The sequence below is a fragment of the Panicum virgatum genome, chromosome 3K (genome assembly GCF_016808335.1).
Source record: "Panicum virgatum strain AP13 chromosome 3K, P.virgatum_v5, whole genome shotgun sequence".
Taxonomy (NCBI): domain Eukaryota; kingdom Viridiplantae; phylum Streptophyta; class Magnoliopsida; order Poales; family Poaceae; genus Panicum; species Panicum virgatum.
In genome coordinates, this window is record NC_053138.1 from 2,271,462 (window position 1) to 2,292,175 (window position 20,714).

Genomic DNA, 20,714 nt, shown 5'->3' on the forward strand with positions numbered 1-20,714 from the left:
GCGCGCCTCCGGTCCGAGGGCCGGCCACCTCCGGCGCGGCCAAGCGCCGCCTGTGCCCTATTCCGGCAGGGAACCCTCCAAGCTGTTTTGACACTAGTTCGATTCGTATCAAAAGCAGAAGGGCAAAATAGTCTACTCATGTTGCAAATACATGGAAGAATATTAGAAAAGAGGAGAAATACATTAAATGGCATGGAAATCAAATGGCCAACGTTTGGGAGCCTATTTTTGCGAAACCAATGTTAGAGATGGTAAAACTGTGAAGCCCATTGTTTCGAATCCCAAATATGCAATTTTCTCCACTGAGGATCTGTTCATGAGATGGATGCTTGCCTGCCGGCAATGTTATCTCTTTTGAAAGGTCCCCAACTCCCAATGAAAATTATGACCAACCCTCAACAAGTTTGGGACATTTCACAAAACCGGTTGTTTCATTGTTGGATAGACTTCTGAAGCCATTCAATTTGCAGGTGCCCCACGGTGGCGCCGAAGCCCACCCACGCGGCGGCGTGGCCAACGTGCACCTCGCAGAGGTCGGCATGCGGAGGCGCACCCGTGGCGGCGGCCACAGAGGAACACGGCCTAGACGTGGGAGGCGTTGGCGGCCGCGACGGGACACGACAGTGGCGGATGCGGTGGGCGCGAGATGCGCGAGGGGGTACCAGGAGGAGGCACGACGGCAGGCGGCGGCAATGGGGGTCTCGCGAGTCAGGAGATCGATGAGGGGGCGGCGGCGGGCTGGAATGGAGGGCTCAAATGCAAAAAACAAAAACTAAAAATTCTTCTTAATTTATATTCAAATGCTTATGATAATTTTACCTCTTTCGATGGACTGTTGGATCTTTTCTATACTATATACAATCAGGTGATAGTATTGTGCACCATAAAAGATCTCATGAATTTTCGTGCCCAAATGTAAAAGTTGGATGACCATGTAAGCTATGGCGCCAAGTTGGGGCCCGATTCCTGTTTTGGCGCGCAGCTTTGGCGGCAAATGCTTTTCGCGGGTTATGATGTTGTTCGCACTCGTCGTACTCTATTTCTATTATTTTAAAAAAATATTCTATTTTGGTTATTGAGATTTTCTCTATACTCGATTTTTCTGCACCTATCATACTTTATATCCCATCCTCTATATCAACTAATCGTCGATAGACAATAGGGCCCACACGACAGCCTCCCTTCTATTTTTGACTCCCCCGGCACCCTCTCTCTCTCCACTACCTGCTCAGCTCCCCCACCTCCTCTTCTTCACCACTGCACCAGCGAGGAGGTCGTCGCGTCCATGGCTAGCTCGGGGCGACAGTGTTCGGCGAGGCCATGCGCCCCCTCCCCTACTCCCTCCGCCAGCGAGGTAGACACTAGCGGCAGAGCGCCAGCGGCGCAACAGGGTGGAGTGGCTGAACAACGCGAAGCCGCGGCAGCGGCCGGCCCCGCGCCCATCGCCGAGGTCAACCTCGCCTTCGCCCCTGTGACGTCGATCTTGCGATGCTAGACTTCACATGCGTCCTCTCGCGCGCGCGGCGCGATTGTGTAGCAGGGGCGCGGATAGCCCTCGCGGTGGCCGCTTCCGGCTCCTCGGCGGCGGGCCTTGTGGCTGCAGAAGAGTAGGGGAGGGCGGGCAAGCGTGAGCGCGGGGCGGCTGCAGCCGGGCTTGCTCGCCCACGCGGCCGTCGCCGAGGCCGACCTCGCCTTCGCCCTCGACCCCTGTGACGCCGCATCGCTCCGTTGTCGCTGGATCTCGCGATGATGGACTTCACAGGCGCACGGGCGGGGGGGGGGCTTTCAAACTCAAGGCCACCGGATACCTGACGTAGCACGGATCAGTACTAGATATGGGACGAGGCATGTCCTATACTCATACGTCATGTAACTAGTCGTGTAGACTTAGAACTAGCCAACGTAGAAGGAAACCACATGAGTAGTACTCGGGGAGACTCCTAAGCTCATATCGATCTAGGATTTCATGTAATCATGTCCCCCAGGCTATATAAGGACGGACAGAGACCCCTCTAAAGCATAGCCTAGCATAAGCAGCCATCTACAATTCTCAAGCAATACAAACCACCCAACAAGATATAGGGTATTACGCAACTCGCAGCCTAGACCTATCTAAACCCTCGTGTTGATTGCATCATCGCAGTCTTGATCTCGGCGATCCCCCATAATATTTCTTCTATCTTAGAGTATCCCTAGGTAGGCGTGACGATAAAACACCGACAGCGGTGGCGGAGCAGGGGCGCAGACGGCCCTCGCGGTGGCCGCTTTTGGCGGCGGCAGGCTTCGCGACGGCGGAGGAGCAGGGGAGGTCGGGCAAGCGCGAGCGTGGGGCGGCAGTGGAAAGGCATAAGGAAAGCTGGTGGTTGGGCCAATGGGCTTTTGGCGAATGGCGACGGCGGAGGAGCAGGGGAGGCCGGGCGAGCGCGAGCGTGGGACGGCAGTGGAAGTGCATGAGGGAAGCTGGTGGTTGGGCCAATGGGCTCGTAGCATTTCCTGGGAGGACGCTAGATCTAGCGGGATGGAGACCCTCCGCTTGTTTAGCTGGAGCTTCTCGGCATGCCAATGCGGTTTCTTGTCCGCTAAAGTCACGCTACAGGAGGGTAGCGGACTGCTTGTAGGTCCCGGACTCCCGGTGCAAACAGACTCAGCCTGGATACGAAACAACCAGGCAACCAAACACTGCCACCGCTCACCAAAGCAGATGTGCGGGTGATGGCCCCTCCAAGCCTGTATCCCACCTCCGGTATGGTCCAGGGCGTGACATATATTCATTGCGTGCGCGATAAAATCGCGTCGTATCGCAAAAGCTTTGGCGGCTGCTACTGTTAATCATCTTCCTTAAGCAGGGGAGGTGGGAGCGGCCGCCGGTGAGCTAGGGGAGGGGGCGGGAGGGGACGAGGGTGGTTGGTGGGTGGAGCGGTTGCCGATGAGGTCGCCGGCGACCGAGGTGGTGGAGGGCGGCGGCGGCCTTATGATTCCGGGTTGCCAGGGGCTGGGGGTAGGGCGGCTCCATGGCCGCCGGCCATAGAGTTGGGGGTCGGGGGCGGCGGCGACGGTTCGGCCGGCGGAGGGCACGGCGGCGCGGGAGCGCCGGCGGCCGGCCGGGGCCGGACAACCGGTGGGCGGTGCTGGCGGCAGGGGCGAAGATAAGGCGTCAGCGCACGGCAGCGAGCTCGGTTAGGGATGGCGGCGGCGGAGGCGCCGGAGCTCGAGTGGCGGGGGAGCAAGGACGGGGCGGAGCACGGCTGGCCTTCTGCGCTGGGATGGATCCCCATCGCATATGCGAGGAATAGACCCCCCCCGGTCCAGGGTGCCCCAGGCAACCAATCTCGTCATAAGGAAACAAGTGCCGCAAAGGAGTTTCACGAACACACACCGCCGCCATAAATCCTACGGCAGAATAGTCAAAATCATCCCTGAACTATTAGGCTCGGCTCAATTTGGTCTCTGAACTATGAAAATGTCCAATTTAGTCCATGAACTATCCTAACCGGCCCAAATTCATCCTTGAATCTGACTTGGCACGCTACATAGGCTCCTCCAGTCACCACCCAGTCAGTTTAGGATGTGAAATACATTTTTTACCCTTCATCCATAGAGCAGATTTAACACGGCCAGCTTCCAGTCCACATTGAGCCGACCGCTCCCTCAGGTCGTTGCCCCTCCTAGGTAGCGCATGTCATCAATGGCAGGGAGGGAGAAGCTCCATGCTGGAAAGCTGCCTGTGTTAAACCTGCTCTATGGTGGAGGCTAAAAAGGGTATTTCATACCCCAAACTGACTGAGCGATGACCAGAGTAGCCTACATGGCATGACACATCACATTTAAGAATGAAGTTGGGCCGCTTAGGATAGTTTAGAGTTTAAATTGGACGTTTTCATATAGTTCAAGGACTAAAATGGGTTGAGACCCATAATTCAGAGATGATTTTGGCTATTTTGCCAAATCCTGCCCCACTGAAAATATGCAATTCCGCAGCTGGAGATTCCAGCCGATCCCTACGCCGAGCGACGGCAGGAGAGAAAACCCCGATTCAGTGGGCTGCACGGATATGGTGTGGCATGCCTTAGATCTAGGCCAACAAATATACATATAGTCTGTAAAAAGGAAATTTCAATTTCCCATCCGTCCCACAGCCACTCGGGAATCGTGTGACTGATGCGCGACTCGCGAGCGCCGATGTCCATCTGACTGAGACCGTGCCGACTGCCCGGCGGCGCGCGGCTCTCTCCCTTTACCTTGGCGGCGGGCGGCATGCGGCCGCACGCCCGGCTCCACCCCTGCGCCAGCTATGTGTCGTGTTCCGTGGCCGTCGGCGAGTCACCGCCGGCATGAGTGCAAGCAGAGGAATAGAATAGAGAGATAGCTTGGGGAGGGAGGAACCCTAAACCCCGATAGCGTTCACATTTTGACCCATTACATGGCGTGGGCATTCATACACAGAGAACAGATACTGTAGTGGGCCCTACAAACTCGACAACAGTAGATACTCTCACAACTCAAATGCTACACGTATTCACGCCGTCGTGTCCGTCGCACCGTGCGTGACACCTCCTCCCACCGAAGGTTCTGCTTGTTCGCAAGCAGAGAACTCTGGAAACGGTGGCGTAGCACATGGAAGTCCTCCCAAGTAGACGAGTCTGCAGGAAGATGAGACCATTTCACACGCACTTGAGGAATGGCGGTGTTACATTTCTTGACCAATCGACGCTCGAGAATCGCCTCCGATTGTAGTGTCACAGTGTCCAGATGAATGGTCCTATTGACATCTGAATACTCTGGAGAGTAGTTACCTGGGAAAGGCTTCAATTGGAATACATGAAAGACATCGTGGATCTTGCTATCAGCAGATAAGGTCAAGTGATATGCTGCTGCACCAATCTTCTCAGTGATAGTCAGTGGCGGAGCCAGGGGGCAGCAGGGGTCGTGGCCCCCCTCAACAGCGCAGCAAAACATTTTTTTTATCTCTGTTTGAAAGTGTCAAATGACCCAATACAATTGTTGTTGTGCAGGAGTTACAGAGCATGGTTAAGCTCCTAATTAACCCTAGCAAAACTAGGATTTGCATCACATTACATATACAATAGACAAGCTAATACATGCTGTAGTTTTAGTGAACATAGACCAAAGCGATCAATTTTGTTGTTCACATGTGCCTCACCAGGGTTATAGGCCGCCCTTAATATCGTCAAATCCCTAATTCTACTGCACGATGGCTTCATGCACGATGCACACGATAGACGACAAACCACCCAGGGCTTCAATTTGCTGCGACCATCCGGCCTCCACGCGTGCTTGTCCGCTCTGGATGCTGAACACCTTGGCTGGATGCCGCCTCCAACTCTAGTCCTTCTTAGAGCATCTCTAAGAGCTTAGGCAAATGAAACTAACTAAATTCTCATTTACCTACTCATTTGACTAAAATTGTCTCTCTATTTTATTGTGCCTTCCAACAGCCTAGCTATCCATTTATTCAACTCTCCCAGACTGCCACATGAGTCCCACATGTCATCCCTCTCCCTTTCATCTCCTTCCACCATCTCCATGGCCGGCCCCTCCCTTCTTTCCTCCTGCAGCCCGCCGGCGGCAGGGCAGGGTGGCGCGGTGGCCAGCGCAGTCGGACGGAGCCGGCGCGCACGGCGGCGCGACGAGGGGGAGCCGCAGGGGCAGTCGGCGGCGGGTAGCAGCTTGGCGGCGGCGGCGGCGCTCGAAACGAGCGCGGAAACTCGTGGAACGCGCAAGAACGAGAAGAGCACGGACATCAGCACCTCACCTAGGTTCAATTTGAGCCGGTGGACGAAGAAAATGGTGTTCGGAAGGGTGAAATCGACGACGGGCGGATCTCGAGAGCCATGGATGGCCGGCGGCCGGGGAATCCTCGATTCCCGGCCGTGCGGTGGTCGGAGCTCAGGTCTGAGGGGCTGGGAAGGGAGCTAGGGAGGTGAGAGAGCTTCGGGTGGGAGGAATTTGGAGAAGGTGGAGCGGAGGCCGGGGATTTGGCTGGCGGAGCTTGGGGCTGGTGGAGCTTGCGGTTGGTGGAGCTCGAAACGGGCGAGCAGGGAGGAGTGGCGGCTGCCGGAGTTCGCGGCCGGCGAGCAGGGAGGCGCGGTGGCCGGCGGAGCTCGCGGCCCGCGAGGAGGGGGAGCGCAGCGACCAGCGAGCCAGAGGAGCTCGGCGACGGCGGCGCGATCACCTGCAGGCAGCGCTAGAGACGGCACGGGAGAGAGGGCGGGACCATGCGGCGGAAGAGATGGCGGCTGGCGGGCATCGGCAAAGTTGCCTACCGGCTTTTTTGGAATGCAGAAGCTGAAAACGAGTCCACAAGTTTAGCTACTCTGTTGGAAACGAGTTTTTAACACTGTTTCTCTTTTTCACCCCTATTCATGATGATTACCTAATCTGTTGGAGATGCTCTTAGGTCCTAATCATGTAGGCTGCGGCGAGCTAGTGACTCGTGATATTGCTAATCTATGGCTTATGTGCGCCAAATGATTAAGTTTTTTCTTGTTAATATTTTTTTGTCTTGGTTTATGTTATTTGGTAGCCAATACTCATATTAATATGAGTTATGACTTATGAGTGATGAATATTTTGTTGAGAATATATATTATATTCTTATTTGTTAGCCATCATACTGTATGGATATGTTGGGCCGGCCCTCTCTGTCTAAAATTCCTAGCTGCGCCGCTGGTGATAGTGTAAGGACCAAAGTATTTTAAAGCCAACTTGAGAAATGGGCGATTTGCCACTGAGGACTGAGCATAAGGTTGCAGCTTCAATAATGCCTGTTCTCCCACATGATACTGGCGCTCTACTCTGTTCCGCTCAGCATAGGTCTTCATACGGTTTTGTGCTTTAGCCAAATGGTCTTTCAACATGAGCAAATGTTCTTGATGAGTAGCAATCAACTCAACAACTATGGTCGAAGTGTCTGAAACTTCCGGTGGAGGAACAGTCGGAATTGTAGGATCATGGCCATACAGTGCCTTGAACGGTGAACATCCGGGAGCAGAGTAATAAGAAGAATTATACCAGAGCTCAGCCAATAGTAACCAAGTCTTACACTGTCTAGGTTTGTCATGAATTGAACAACACAAAAGCATTTCCAGACATTGATTGATCCGCTCGGTTTGGACGTCCGTTTGAGGATGGTAGGCTGTGCTCATAAGCAACTGAGTACCGTGCAGCTTGAACAATTTCCTCCAGAATGAACTGAGAATTGTCAGGGTCACTGACAATAGTAGTGGGAAAACCATGAAGACGAACCACCTGATCCTGTCTGCTCATCCCCCTTAAACAATAATGTTGTAATCCTATTTACTCTCTCTGTCCGAAATTATTAGTCATGACTTTTCTAGATTCATAGACTTTGCTATGCACCTAGACATAATACTTCCTCCGTATAGGAAAAGAGTCGTTTTGGATAAGGTTTGAGTCTGGGAATATAAATCATGAATAATTTTTAAGTTATTGAATTTAAAAACGTGATAATCATATGAATAGATTTGTCTTAAAAGGATATTTTTATAAAAATATACATATATCACTTTTCAAAAAAATATCTTTATAAAAATAAGCAGTCAAGGTTATGTTTTGGAGACCGTGTCGCTATCTTAAAGGTCGTCTATCTCCCATGTGGAGGGAGTATATATGTAGATACATGGCCAAAGTTATGAATCTAGGAAACCAAAACCACTAATTCTTTGAGACGGAGGGAGTATTATTAAACTTGTGTGTTTATATTCCAAACTATGTTGTTTGAAACTATCTAGATTGTAATTTAAGACTTATTATGCTATTTAGTGGTTTTGTACCGAATTATTGGCCGCATCACTTAATAATTTTTACTGATTTGCATATGAATATTTACAAAAATCCTAACTCCATTCAGGGGAAAATGAAACAACAGGCCTGGGCATTCGGTTCTAACCGAACCGATCGGTTCAGTTCTGCGGTTTTCAGAGAAGTTTGGTTCTTCAAAAACAGGAACCGATCGGTTCTTTTCAAAATCAAGAATCGAGCAATTTTGGTTTCGGTTAGTTCGGTTCGGTTCCGATTCTAACCGAACTAACCGAGATGGAAAAAAATCTAGATCTCAGCGGTCGTCAGAGCCTTGGAGGCCCCTCCAACCCCGCCACACCGGACCTGCTGGGGGCCACCGCCGCGCGGTGATTGCGCCAACCAAGAGCCGCCACAGCACTTGGGGTTGCTGGCGTCGCGCCTGCAGAAAGAGTCGCACCGCCGCCGTCTGTGGGGGCGGGTGGCCGGGACCGGCAGCGTTGCAGGTGCAGGTGCCGCGGCCCATGGGGCGGGTGGATGGGACCGGCGTCCGGCGGGTTGCGGCGGGGCAGGAGAAGGGGCAGGGGCGCGACGTGTGCGGAGCGGAGCGAGGGACGGGGGCGGCGAACCAGTAGCCAAGCGACGGCGAGGACTAGACGACCGGCGGGGGTTGGAGGCACTGTTGAGGTGGGACCGTGGGGGCGCTTGGGTGGGCGGCGCTCGGGCCTCTGGCTCTGGGGAATCGGGCGGCGGGTGGGGAATCTGGGGTTGGGGATGGGAGAGGGGGGAGTGGGTGAGTGGCACTGGGGGCTGTAGATACTAGGATTTTTTATTTGGGCCGCTTTGGGTATTTGGCCAGCTAGGCTAAATTTGGCTTGGGCTCGGTTCTTCAGTCAATCGCGTTAAGAACCGAAATCAAATCGAGTACTTCGGTTTCTGAGAACTAAAAACCGAAATTCTCGGTTTTTCGTGCCGAGCCGGCAAACAATTCCCAGAGGCCAGAGGTGTGAAGCTCCTGCAACAGCGTCCTCTCCGCCGGTCTGCCCGTTTGTGTTCCAGACGAAATCCCACCCAATCTATCTGATGCCGTACGGATTTTTTTGGTGGAAATAAACCAGCAGCCGGCGGGTCCGATCGAGCCTGACGAATCGACCGGCTCGCAGCCTGGGCCTATAATAAACAGCAGCCAGCAGGCAAAGGCGCTAGGGACCTAGGGTACTATCACGAATTCACGATCCATCACCGGACGAACGGAGGCATGGATCAGCAGCAAGTGGCGGCGAACGGCGGAGGCCACGGCGCCGAGGCCGCCTCGTCCGAGCGCCGCCGGCACCAGGAGGAGGAGGCAACGGATCGTCTACGCGATTTCGACGCCTCCATCCGGCCAGCGGCAGCGGGCGCCGCCGCTGCTCGTCCAGAGGCTCAGCGGCCGCGAGAAGCGCCGCCCGGGCACCCTGGAAGCCGCGGCGGCGGCGCGCGGGCCGGATCCGCCACGGCGGAACAGCAGGCGTACTGGTGGGGTCCCGGCTGGCCGAAGGTCAACGACAGAGACCTACTTGAATTCGACCTCTTCGTCGAGATGCACCTGCGGCAGCAGCAGGAGCAGCAGCTGCTGTCTCGTCTCCAGCGGCCTGCGGCGGCACCGTCGGAGGGGGAGCGGCACGGCGGTGAGGTGCTGGATCTCGAGCTCAGATTATAGATTCAACCTCAGCACGGAACGGATCTATAAACAGCCGGCAAAACCCTTACTAGTGTCGACGATTTTTCCCCCCGAAAATTTTATACAGAGTAGTATTGTATTTTTCCAGTTAAGTTTATACTAGTTGCTCAAGATCTACAACTTGTCCGTCTTTGCTCAAGCTCTGTAACTGGCTATGTATGTCCTCAAATCTGGATGCAAGCTCTTACATGCTTGGACTTGGATGAATTCATTTGCTGGATTAACTTGCTTTTTTGTCGAAATCACGACCGGTCGTGACATGCCGGCATGCCGCAATTCAGCACCAGTGTTTAAAAACGAATTTTACCTTTATCAAACACGTACACACTGGATGCAGTAGTGGACGCATGATTTTAAAATTGCGGGTGCGAAGGGAAAAATATTATCTAGCAGTAAAAAGTAGATCAATGAAACAAGTGCAGTGTAACATTCAATGAGAATATACTAACTGTCTGTACATTTTTTTTTCTTTACCACGGAGATAGAGAATGTGTACATTTATCGTGGACCGACAATAGTAGATCATAAAAAAAAACTCTGGGTCGGCCAGTGCATCGGGCTGGTGAGTTACCGGCTAGTCATCGTCTCGACTACTCCGACATGATCAAGGCCGCGAGCTCTGAATCCTTTTGAATTGCATGGGCGCACTGATGGAAACTGAGGTGGTTGGCTCTGACTGAAAATGGCAGTGCAACTACCGCTTCACTGTAGTTTTATACCAAGCGCGTATGTTGCGCCAGAGTATATTTATTTAAAAACTGTATGTTGTCCATGGACTAATTCAAAATTTTAGCACAAATGCTTGATATTGTTCAGCATTTTCATTTTCTCTCTGCTGTTGGTAGATGGCGATGGTGCAAGAGTGAAATTAGCATTGCTCTCTCGCTCAGAGGATTTGCTTCCTCTGTTCCATTATTAGTTGGCCGTATTGCGATTATTATTTGTACAAAATTATTGATCTGACACATCGTCATAGAAAAGCAGCACTAAATTTTGTCCAGATCTCATGTAGCTGGGTCTAAAATCTAAATGAGGGCATTTGTAAGGGGTCGATACAGTATAGAGAACCAAAGTAAATGGGTCCTACCAATTGTATGTTAAGATAAATATAAAGGGGTTAGGGCCTAGAGGCCTGGCCGCCGGCCGGGGTGCCGACCTCCGCCGCTCTTGGATAAATCTCCGCCGCCCCCGCCGTGCTTGTTGAACCGCCCGTCACCGCCCGCACCTCCGTCGCCGGTTGCCGATCGCTTCCACACGGCTCGCTCGAAGGCGAAGTGATCGTTGGGCTTTAGGTGGGCTTTGATATGAGCATTGGCGGAGAGAGAGATGGTTCGGCCCATAATATGCTGTGCGCACGCGTTTCAGGCAGGCCCACGTTCACTTGCTGGTCATGATGGCCCACAATTTGGCCTTCAAAGCTCGCCGCCAGCTCACCAGAGAAAGTTTGCCCGGTCACCGTTCAGCATTTACGGCTTGTTTGGTTGCTGCCTGCCAGGCAGCTCGGCGGCCAGGCAGCACCATCCGACCCCAGGCCGACGAAATCGAACGCCTGGGATTGCTGCCTGGGTCAGATAGTTTTGTCAGGGTCTGAATCAAACAAGTCCTTTGTTGAACTAATTTAATAAAATATTGAATTAATCACATCAAAATATTAAACATGGTTGCAGAATTTTATACAAGATAATTGAGCTAAATGGATTTTAAAAATAAATGGCTTATCTATCTTTCACAAGATAAATAGGAGAGCCCCCCAGGAACTTGCCGTCGTAGTGAACGAGCTTCTTCTCTTATTTATGTTAGAAAAAAACGCAGCCGGGGGATAAACGGACCCCACCGTTTTTTATTATGAGGAAGCAACACAGCTTTACCCGACCGCGGAAAAAACCCCCGAACCCTTACCCATGCCCGAGAGGGCCAAGTCTTGCGGCGAGCACAGCGAGGGAGATCAAGTCTTGCGGCGAGCACCGGCGAGCACAGCGAGGGAGATTTTTTTTCCCACAAACAGAAATTCGACCTAGTTGGGATTCGAACTCGCGACCTCGTGGGGGCGACCATACCTCAACTCCTCTAGCCAACTAGACTCTAGGAGCTTTGGTTCTTATTTATGTTAGTGACACGTTGTATGTCCATCCATATATCTATAGCTCCGCAGGGTGATCTGACCGTCGATGGATTATATGGTGGTTTTACTGACCGTCTAGCTACGAAAAATAAGAGTTAAAGAGGTGATTTAGCTAAATCTCCCACCCCCAATGCCCCTTGAACCATGTTGTTAAGAGAAGCTGATTTTTTATTTGACCCAACAGTTTACTGCGTGCAGCTGTGTCCACGTACTGTCAAATTCTTTCAAATCAGTGCGCAGCTGTATCCCTAACGCTTCTCTTAATTGTCCATGTACTACTGCGTACGCACTTTGCTCGCGTAGAATCTTTCAAAAAAAAAATGCTCGCGTAGCCAATCCATCAGAAATTTTGCTGCATTCTGAAGGAATCGGACTAGGGAATATGCATGGAAGGGGCTGGACAGCCAAGAACGCGGTATATTCGACGACGTTTTAAATCCATGACCTTACTGATGTTCAGTTGTTCGCAGTGACGCTAATCGCGCTCTGGTGTTGCCAACTGATCGATGAAGCTAATCTGTGTGTATGGAAGCATAGAATTCACCCTGGGCATTCAGTAAATACCGAATCGATTGGTTCGGTTCTTCAGTATCATTGCAAATTCGGTTCCTCAGAAATTGGTACCGATCGGTTCCTAAAAAAACTTGGTACCTAGAAAATTTGGTATCGGTAAATTCGGTTTGGTTTCGGTATTTACCGAACAGTACCGAACTGATCACAGAGAGGATATAATAGCGGGTTCAAAGACTAATTTTAACATCTACTACTACAGAAAATATTTTCTGAGGTGGTCAAAATCGATTTTCCGAGGCAGGCATAACAAACGCCTCCGCGCATGCGTCACGGTAAATGGAGTATTTACCGAGGCGGTTTGGTGCCCGCCTCGGTAAATAAAAAAAATTAAAAAAAAAAGAGAAAGCCCGACGAGCCCATCACGGGCCCGCCGAGCCCATCACGGGCCCGCCGAGCCCATCGGCCGTCGCGCGCCGCCGCCGGAGTAGGGGGCTAGGTCCCGCACGGCTGCGCGCTGTCGCCGGAGTAGGAGAAGTGCGTGAGGCGAAGGGAGACCGAGTGCGTGCGCCGGCCCAGAGAGAGAGGGAGAGAGACTGAGAGAGACCGAGTGTGGAGGAGTGAACCCTAACTCCGCAATATATACGAAAGTCTCTTATCGGGCTTTTTAGGCCTGTCTGGGCCTCGGCATTTTTTAAAACGGGCTTCATTGTGCGTCCGCCTCGGTTAATCAATTTCACGAGGTGGTTTTTTATAACTACCTCGGTTAATAAAAAATGACCGCCTCGGTTAATGCTGACCATTAACCGAGGCGGTTTTTTTTTCTTGCCCGCCTCCGAGCTGATTTTTAAGTGCCTCGCAAAATAAAATTTTATAGTAGTGATCATTTCATAGATAATAATAGTGCAAAATATAAATACATATAAAAGTCCACGTGACTATAAGTGTGAGTGCCAAAATACGTAATATAGTAGTCTACAATAGTACAATCAATAATATAACAATACTCAAACTTATCACATTTCATGTAAGTTCGGTAAATTCGGTAAACTCGGTTCGGTTTTGGTATTTACCTCGGTAATTCGGTTCTTGAAAACTCGGAACCAAAATAGGAATCGAATATTTCGATTTCGATAATTTCGGTTCGGTTGTCGGTAATTTCGGTTCGATCTTCGGTTTTCGGTATTTTGTGCCCAAGGTTACATAGAATGGGCAGAACAACCAGCAAAACCACCGTTATCATGACATGCAGGGTGGTGATCAAGCTGAAACAAAACCAGAAGCTTAAACTATACACTGACTTTTGTCAGCCTAATATAGTAAGTCAAAATGGATTGCCTGCTAATACAACAGTTGGGCTAACTAGTCAGCTTCATCAGATCACACTGGACACATTTTTCTTGAAAAATCACGCAAAAAAAAGCGAGGCGCACATGTAGTGTGCCAGCCATTTCAGCCAGAGTGTTTGAACTATGGGTTTATATTTTGAGTGGTTGCTCAACGCGCCTGCCCCACGGCGATAGGTTCGTTACGGTCATTGTTTATTAGCTGGTGCGCTTGAGGTTGCACTGACGATGTGGCATTAAACAGACGGAACGACTTTTAATATGCCGGTCGTGTGCACTTGGGGAGATTACGGGCCTGGCCCAATCTAGGCTGCTTGCTGTTCGGGCCATGTACGTCAGGAGTGCTGGCTGGTTTCAGAACAGGGCCTCCAATTCCAAATCCTGCATCACTCGGCCGCCCAAACTCGAGGGAGTGCAGCATTTCTCATCATTATTTTTATTATGCAGATATTTCTGAAATTTCCATAGAGAGGATTTGTGTATAGCTCTGCAGTCCAATAGATCAGATTACTGAATTAACAGTCACCCATGTTCGGTTTTGCCTCTCATTGTCAAATCTTGAGTTTTTTTTTTTCCTCGGAACACTATTTGGTTCTCTTTTAAAGTACCATAGTTGTGCCTTATATGACCAGGAATAAGTTGCAGTGCCTTGCAGCAGAGCTTCCTGTTTTCAGCCTTTTGGTATACAGAGCATGCAGTAAGTACTTACTGATCTTCAGAAAGTACAGCGTGCATAGTTACCTAAGCGGTAAAGCTGCGAAATTCTTCAGACTTAACTCATGCTAATTTCTTGCTTTGAAAGAAAACTCATGCTAATTTCCAGATCTGTGCTAACGAGTAACAACAACAGTGAACAATCACCAAAGATCAGCCCATAGCAGAAGTAAGTGAAACAGTTGAGATAACTCCTGCTTGATTTCCAGGACGGGTCATCTTTACCTTTTCTTTACAGCAAGCATGCATGTGAGCAGCAAGAAAAGATGAAGAGGATCTATCCCTATCTCAAAACTCCTACCGTATATATATCTATACTATCTCTATACATCTACATGTATATATGCTATCTAGCATGTCTTGCTTACGCTTATTTCAAAAAGTATATATCCTGCGACTTGCAAGCAGGATCGTTGATCTTGCAACATCGATAACTGAAAGACCATCCCGGTTGCTACTGCTATAGATCTCTTCCCTCTGGTATGCTCTCCAGCGCAGGCCGCCACCCTCCGCAACACTCCTCCCGTTCACGATCACTTTCTTCTTTCTGCATGAGAGACACCATGTCGTCCAGGGACATGCCCTCCTTGTCGAGCATCTTCTTCAGCTCCTGCTTGCTGATCACCAGCTTCACCCTGGCGGCGCCAGCAGGGTCGACCACAGACGCCGGCGCCTTCACTGGAAACACGTCCGGCAGGACTTGGCTGCCGTCCACGCTCATGATCTTGATCTCCTTCCTGTCTTGAATCACCAGGCAATTCCCCATGATGATGACTGTAAAATGATAGGCGCAAGGAGCTAGAATTGTAATGAGTTCTGAAGCTCTGTTGGAACAAGATCACAATTCGCAATTGTGTTTTAGTGCCGGTCTGTGTAAGTGACAGGGGGTTGGAGCCTTGGAGGCAGTAGTGGATTGCTGTATTTAAAGGAAATGCTTTGCGTATTTGGACACATTATTAAGAGCATATTTCATGAATGCCACTGGCCGACCAATGTAACTTGCTTCATTTTTTTAGATAATGGATGAAAAGCATCCGGCCATGCATGTAACTTGCTTCATGTATGCAAAAGCTTATTAGCTATGATGACTAGCTAGCCCACTCACGAGAATTGAGAAGTGACAAGGAGCCAACCAGCCTTTTGTGTTCCTTGCTGTTCTTGACTTGGTTTGACATGCTTTAATTTGTGTCAGGTCTAGAAAAGATTAATTAATTGTGGGGCGGCGCATGCCAATGCACTAGGAAATTTTCACACATATAATAATTATCTTTTTTTGAGCACTCGTTACTCAAACCATTATCGTGAGTGCTTGTGACTACGACTTTGCTTTCTCTACTTGGGGGGGGGGGGGATTTTTTTTTTTTAAGTCTACCGGGGAAATGTGATTTATTTTCGTTATAAAACAATGATATCAAAAACTTGTCTTGTGCCCGCTTGGATCATGTTAGCTCTTTAATTTACCATGTACTTAGTTGTATGTAGGTATGTTACATAAAGTTGTGACGGAACAAAATCCATGTGTTTTTTTCAAGCTTGCAAGTGCCAACGTTATTTGTCCTGTTGTTTGAAATTTGGAAAGCCTTGCTAGGAGGGGTAAAGTCGGTAGTATCAGTCACGAACATGCTAAGGTAAGGATGATGTCACGAAAAACATTAGGATGCATGTGGGACCCACTCAACACTTGGAGCAGCAGGCCAAATCCATGTTGTTGTGTGCCTGCTAGCTTTTGGAAAGTGGTGGAGATAATAAGAATCATTCGCGTGTCGTCAATTTCGCAACTGAAAATGAAATGAATGGACCCAAACAATGCGCGTGCATGCTAGGCTGCTAGCTGCTGGTGAGGTGCTCTCATATGTGTGGGGGGGCATCCGGACATGCTGAAAATGAGAGATCATAATCCATATTAATCGGTAACAATGCATGAGTAATCGCAGCATATATATAAATTATTTTGCTTTTATAGTTCGCTGCAAGATCCGGCAATCTAAATATACGTGGATATATATACTGCATGCATACTGTGTTACACATGCTGCTTAGTACATGTTTTTAAATTATAATTATATATTTACGGTTAGATTCATGCAAGCATGTGGTATACATCTACTATTAATTTTGACTATGGCTATATCCGATCCACAAATGAATAAATTTATTCAGAATACCATGAATCTTGTAATATTCTTTTAGGGCCATCTGTGGATCTTGATGTCCATCTATCAGCACTTTGTGAGTAGTATGTACTATATTCCAGCAGCGTGTATATATATATATATATATATATATATATATATATATATATATATATATATATATATATATATATATATATATATATATATATATATATATATATATATATATATATATATAACGAGATGCATCATATTGATCTAAGGGGGACTGCCCACACACATAAAAAGATAAGGGTTATTCTAAAATTTACTATGTGTATTTTGGAATTTTTGAGAAGGCGTAGCTGATGAGCATTTGTTTTATTTCAATTGGCACGACGAGAGCACACATTAAAGCAGCACAAAAGAATATGAAGCAAGAAACGCGTCATGGTCTTGGGTTGGGTCCATATGATTGTAACGATCTGGCCCGAGATAACGGCTAAGATCTACTCTACACGTTGAGTAGACCACACCTGCTATAATTAACTCTCTTGCGCTTTCGTCCTCGCTTCGCGCAAAAAGATCGATCCGGAGTTAACAGCTTCTCGCGACCGGCTATTTAAGTCGGTCTGACTAAACAGGGAATACTGTGCCGAAGCTACAGTATTTTTCGCGTTACAGTAGCCGCGCTACAGTAACTCGAATTCAGCCTGGCCCAACTGGCCACGGGCTGTCACAATGATCATTTCTGAAGTTATTCAGAAGCAATTCGTCTCTCCCTTGATAGCTTCGTTCTCCTTGTTTATTACACGCGCGCGCTCTCTAGTGCGCAGCGCACTATGGTAATGCGGCAACATACTGACCTCGCTCGTTACCATGACCGACATAAAAAGTGAGCGGTAAGGAGAGGGAGTGGGCTCGGCGCCGCGCTAGTGGGTCGGCCCCGCCGCGGGGCTCGTGGACGTCGCGGTCGAGACTGCTGGTGCTGGAGCCCATATACGTGCGCGCGTGCGTTGGTGTTGAAATCAAATAGACGACCCCACCCCCCTTGCTGGCCTCATACTTGTAGAGAAAAGAAAAGGGGCGACGGGGGAATCCCAAACGCATCAAGGCGTTGCGTGCTACTCAACTCAGCTGTCCGTGCATATTGTTGCGTTGCGTGCTCTCCTTGAGAACTCTATCGCAGGCTCGCAGCATGTTCTGTCGCTTGGTAGGTAGGTAGGGCCTGAGCCTCGACCTCGATCGGTCCAGACTCCAGAGCCCTGGACGTACGATGTATATTGATTCTTTTTTTTTCGAGGGATGGACGAATGGATGTATATTGATTGATCATCATGTCACGTTTACCGGGCCAGCCTGGGTCCCACAACTTTGGCCCAGAAAGCAACATAGGCCCATTCCAACCCGACCAGTTTCAGGCCAGCCCCGGACCCAAACCAAAATTTTAGCCCAACGGTGGGTTTAGAATCGTTCGTTTCCTACTCCTGGGCCTGCCTGCCCCACATCCAGCGAGCGTTTTCTTCGCTTGAGCTGGGCCAAATCAAATCTTTCAGCTCCTGCAGCAAGCCCATATGATGCCGTATTCTTTCTCGTTTCCCAACAACAACTGATGAACCCCCCTCAAAAAAAAAAAAGTGATGATGATGACAAACTCATCAACAAATAAAGCTTCCAGATGATAATCGGAGTCAGTCATGGGGGTGGGGGATGCTAATTCTGGCATGGCTAAATCCTCCAAGCAGATTTCCACCGCCCGCTCATCTCATCCGGCTACTAGCTGCTCCTGTCCGCTCGAACCCGCCTCATTCCCGCTGCAAATCCTTCCACCTCCTTCCTCACATATACCCACCACGACAAGCCAGGACAGCCGGTCTCTGTCTCTCCCCCCTCTTTCAAACAAGAATCTAGGTTCGACGGTGCTCTCTCGTGCGTGCCGGCAATGGTGTCCCCCCGTGCGGCCATCGTCTTCCTCGTCGCGGCCGCCTCCATCGCCGTCGCTCTCTCGGGTACGTGCTTGCTTGCTTGCATATATAATATATATAGTATATGATCGACTACGTACATACATGATGAGCATTCATGCAGATGGCGGCCCGGTGTTGTACGGGTACGAGGCGGGGAGCGCGACGGGGCCGGAGAACTGGGGGAAGCTGAGCCCCGAGTACCGGCTGTGCGGGCAGGGGAAGCAGCAGTCGCCCATCGACATCGTGACCAAGAAGGCCGTCCCCAACCCCAACCTCGACACCCTCGAGCGCACCTACGCCGCCTCCCACGGCACGCTCGTCAACGACGGCCACGACATCATGCTCAAGTTCGACGGCGCCAAGGTCGGCACCATCACCATCGCCGGCAAGGTCTACAGCTTCGACAAGCTGCACTGGCACGCGCCCTCCGACCACACCATCAACGGCCAGCGCTTCCCCCTGGAGCTGCACCTCGTCCACAAGAGCGCCGACGGCGGCGTCGCCGTCATCGCCATCCTCTACCAGCTCGGCGCCCCCGACTCGTTCTACTACCAGCTCAGGACCCAGCTCGCGGAGATGGCCGCCGACAAGTGCAGCTTCGCCGAGGAGGAGTCGCACGTGGAGACGGGGCTCGTGCACCTGCGCTCCCTGCAGAAGCGGACCGGCAGCTACTTCCGGTACACGGGCTCCCTCACCGTGCCGCCCTGCACCGAGAACGTCATCTGGAACGTCCTCGGCAAGGTGAGGCAGATCAGCAACGAGCAGCTGCAGCTGCTCAAGGCGCCGCTGCCCGGCAGCGACGCGAGACCGGTGCAGCCGCTCAACGGCAGGACCGTGCAGTTCTACAACCCGCCCAACAGCACAATCTCCTTCCAGATGTAATTAGTATATATTATTACTAGTAACTTAGTATTTCGTATGCATGACGGTTTGATTGTCTACGAATTGGTGAGGTGTACCTCCATTCGGTAAGATCAGAGAGAGGGCCGTGCAATGCATGCCCAAGTAGGTACAACTCCTTTTCAGGTGGTTGTGTGCACGGACCCGGCTGTTTGAACATAATCCAGCTTGACTAGAGATTTAATTTAATGTAACATGCATGGTGATCCATAAGCTATCCCCTTTTGCTTCGCTTTTCTCTTTGATTTGATCCCCCCTCCGCTTACTTCAACTTGTCTTCTCCTTTAGAAAAGATTGTACAACAGGCCGCGGCAAAGTGACGGGAAAATGGATCCAAATCTGAATTTTCTAACAAATTCTGTACAACCTCCATGACCAAAGTCGAAATCGCAGCTAACGAGAACAAGCTGGTACAGCAGAGCAACCAAAAAAAAATCTGTCAACACAAACCTCAATTTCTAATTGCACAAGTACTAGTATGTACACAGCTCTACTACATGTCTACATGTGGTACAGCACAGGCACAACCAAACCGAAAGCCACACGTCAACCAACCAACCCCCACTGCACGCGCTACAACGGCCCAGATCTCGCCACGTGCCCGTCGTCCTGCATCTCGGCCGCCCACTCCGCCTCCCGCCTCCCCGACGCGAACCGCCGCATGCCTCCCAGCCCCGGCGGCACCGCCGCCGCCGGCACCTCCTCCTCCTCCTCCCTCGCCTCCCTCCGAAGAGGTTGCGGCGGCGGGGACTGGTCGACGCACTCCACGACGCTGTTCCTGGACCGGCCGCGCCGCGTTAAGAACCCGAGCCCGCCGCAGCACCCGGGCGGCCCCGAGGTCCCGCGCGCCCTCGGCGGGCGGCCGAGGCGCGCGCGCTCGCGGTCGGAGAGGACCTTCCCGATGCAGGAGACCTTGGGCGACCCGGGCTCCGGGACGGCCGTCTTGGGCGCGCGGCCGCCGCCGCCGGTCTTGGCCGTCTTGGGGAAGATGGCCGGCGGGTGGTGGTGCTGCCGCCGCGCGGCTCCGCCCTGGGCTCCGAGCCTCCCGGAGAGGCCGATGATGGGCGCGGCCGTCGGCTTGAGGTTGCCGGAGAAGCGCTGCGAGGAGCCGTTGTGGTGGGGGTGGTTCTTGAGGAGGCACTTGGGGTTGGTGTTCTCCTTGAGGGAGTCGTCGCGGTCGTAGACGCCGTTGATCTCGGACCAGGCGATGTCGTCGCCGATGCGGAGAAGCGTGGACTCCGGCGGGTCGCCGGCGCGCGAGGCGGCCATGGGAACGAGGGGGGCCGGGGGGATGCGTACGCCGATGGCGTTTGTCCGAGGGGGAAGAGAGATCGCTCCGGTTGGATTGGATTGGATGGCCTGTGGCGGGGTTTTTAAGGAGGTTGTGTGGGTTGTTGACTCGTCGGAATTGCTGGGATTGGGGTGGATGATACCGTGATACGGGGTACCACGAGCGACGCGCCATTTTTCTCTCTGCTCCGTGGACCTGGTCTATAAACAGAGCATTAGTAGTCTAGTACTACACGTATTATTCTCAAACAC

The 20,714-nt window shown here is 51.1% G+C and overlaps 3 protein-coding genes across 3 annotated transcripts; 1 reads left to right on the plus strand and 2 right to left on the minus strand.

Moving 5' to 3' along the window:
• Nucleotides 1-14,354: 14,354 nt before the first annotated feature.
• LOC120696735 lies at nt 14,355-15,081 on the minus strand. The gene has a single exon (XM_039979717.1). The coding sequence runs from the start codon at nt 14,955-14,957 to the stop codon at nt 14,652-14,654; it is 306 nt and encodes a 101-aa protein (XP_039835651.1). The 5' UTR covers nt 14,958-15,081; the 3' UTR covers nt 14,355-14,651.
• A 2,984-nt stretch (nt 15,082-18,065) lies between these two features.
• LOC120696736 (alpha carbonic anhydrase 7-like) lies at nt 18,066-19,361 on the plus strand. The gene is made up of 2 exons (XM_039979718.1): nt 18,066-18,314; nt 18,394-19,361. The coding sequence occupies exons 1-2, from the start codon at nt 18,248-18,250 to the stop codon at nt 19,152-19,154; spliced, it is 828 nt and encodes a 275-aa protein (XP_039835652.1). The 5' UTR covers nt 18,066-18,247; the 3' UTR covers nt 19,155-19,361.
• Nucleotides 19,362-19,489: 128 nt separating this feature from the next.
• On the minus strand, nt 19,490-20,599 carry LOC120696737. Its single transcript, XM_039979719.1, has one exon. The coding sequence runs from the start codon at nt 20,439-20,441 to the stop codon at nt 19,746-19,748; it is 696 nt and encodes a 231-aa protein (XP_039835653.1). The 5' UTR covers nt 20,442-20,599; the 3' UTR covers nt 19,490-19,745.
• Between the last annotated feature and the right edge of the window lie 115 nt (nt 20,600-20,714).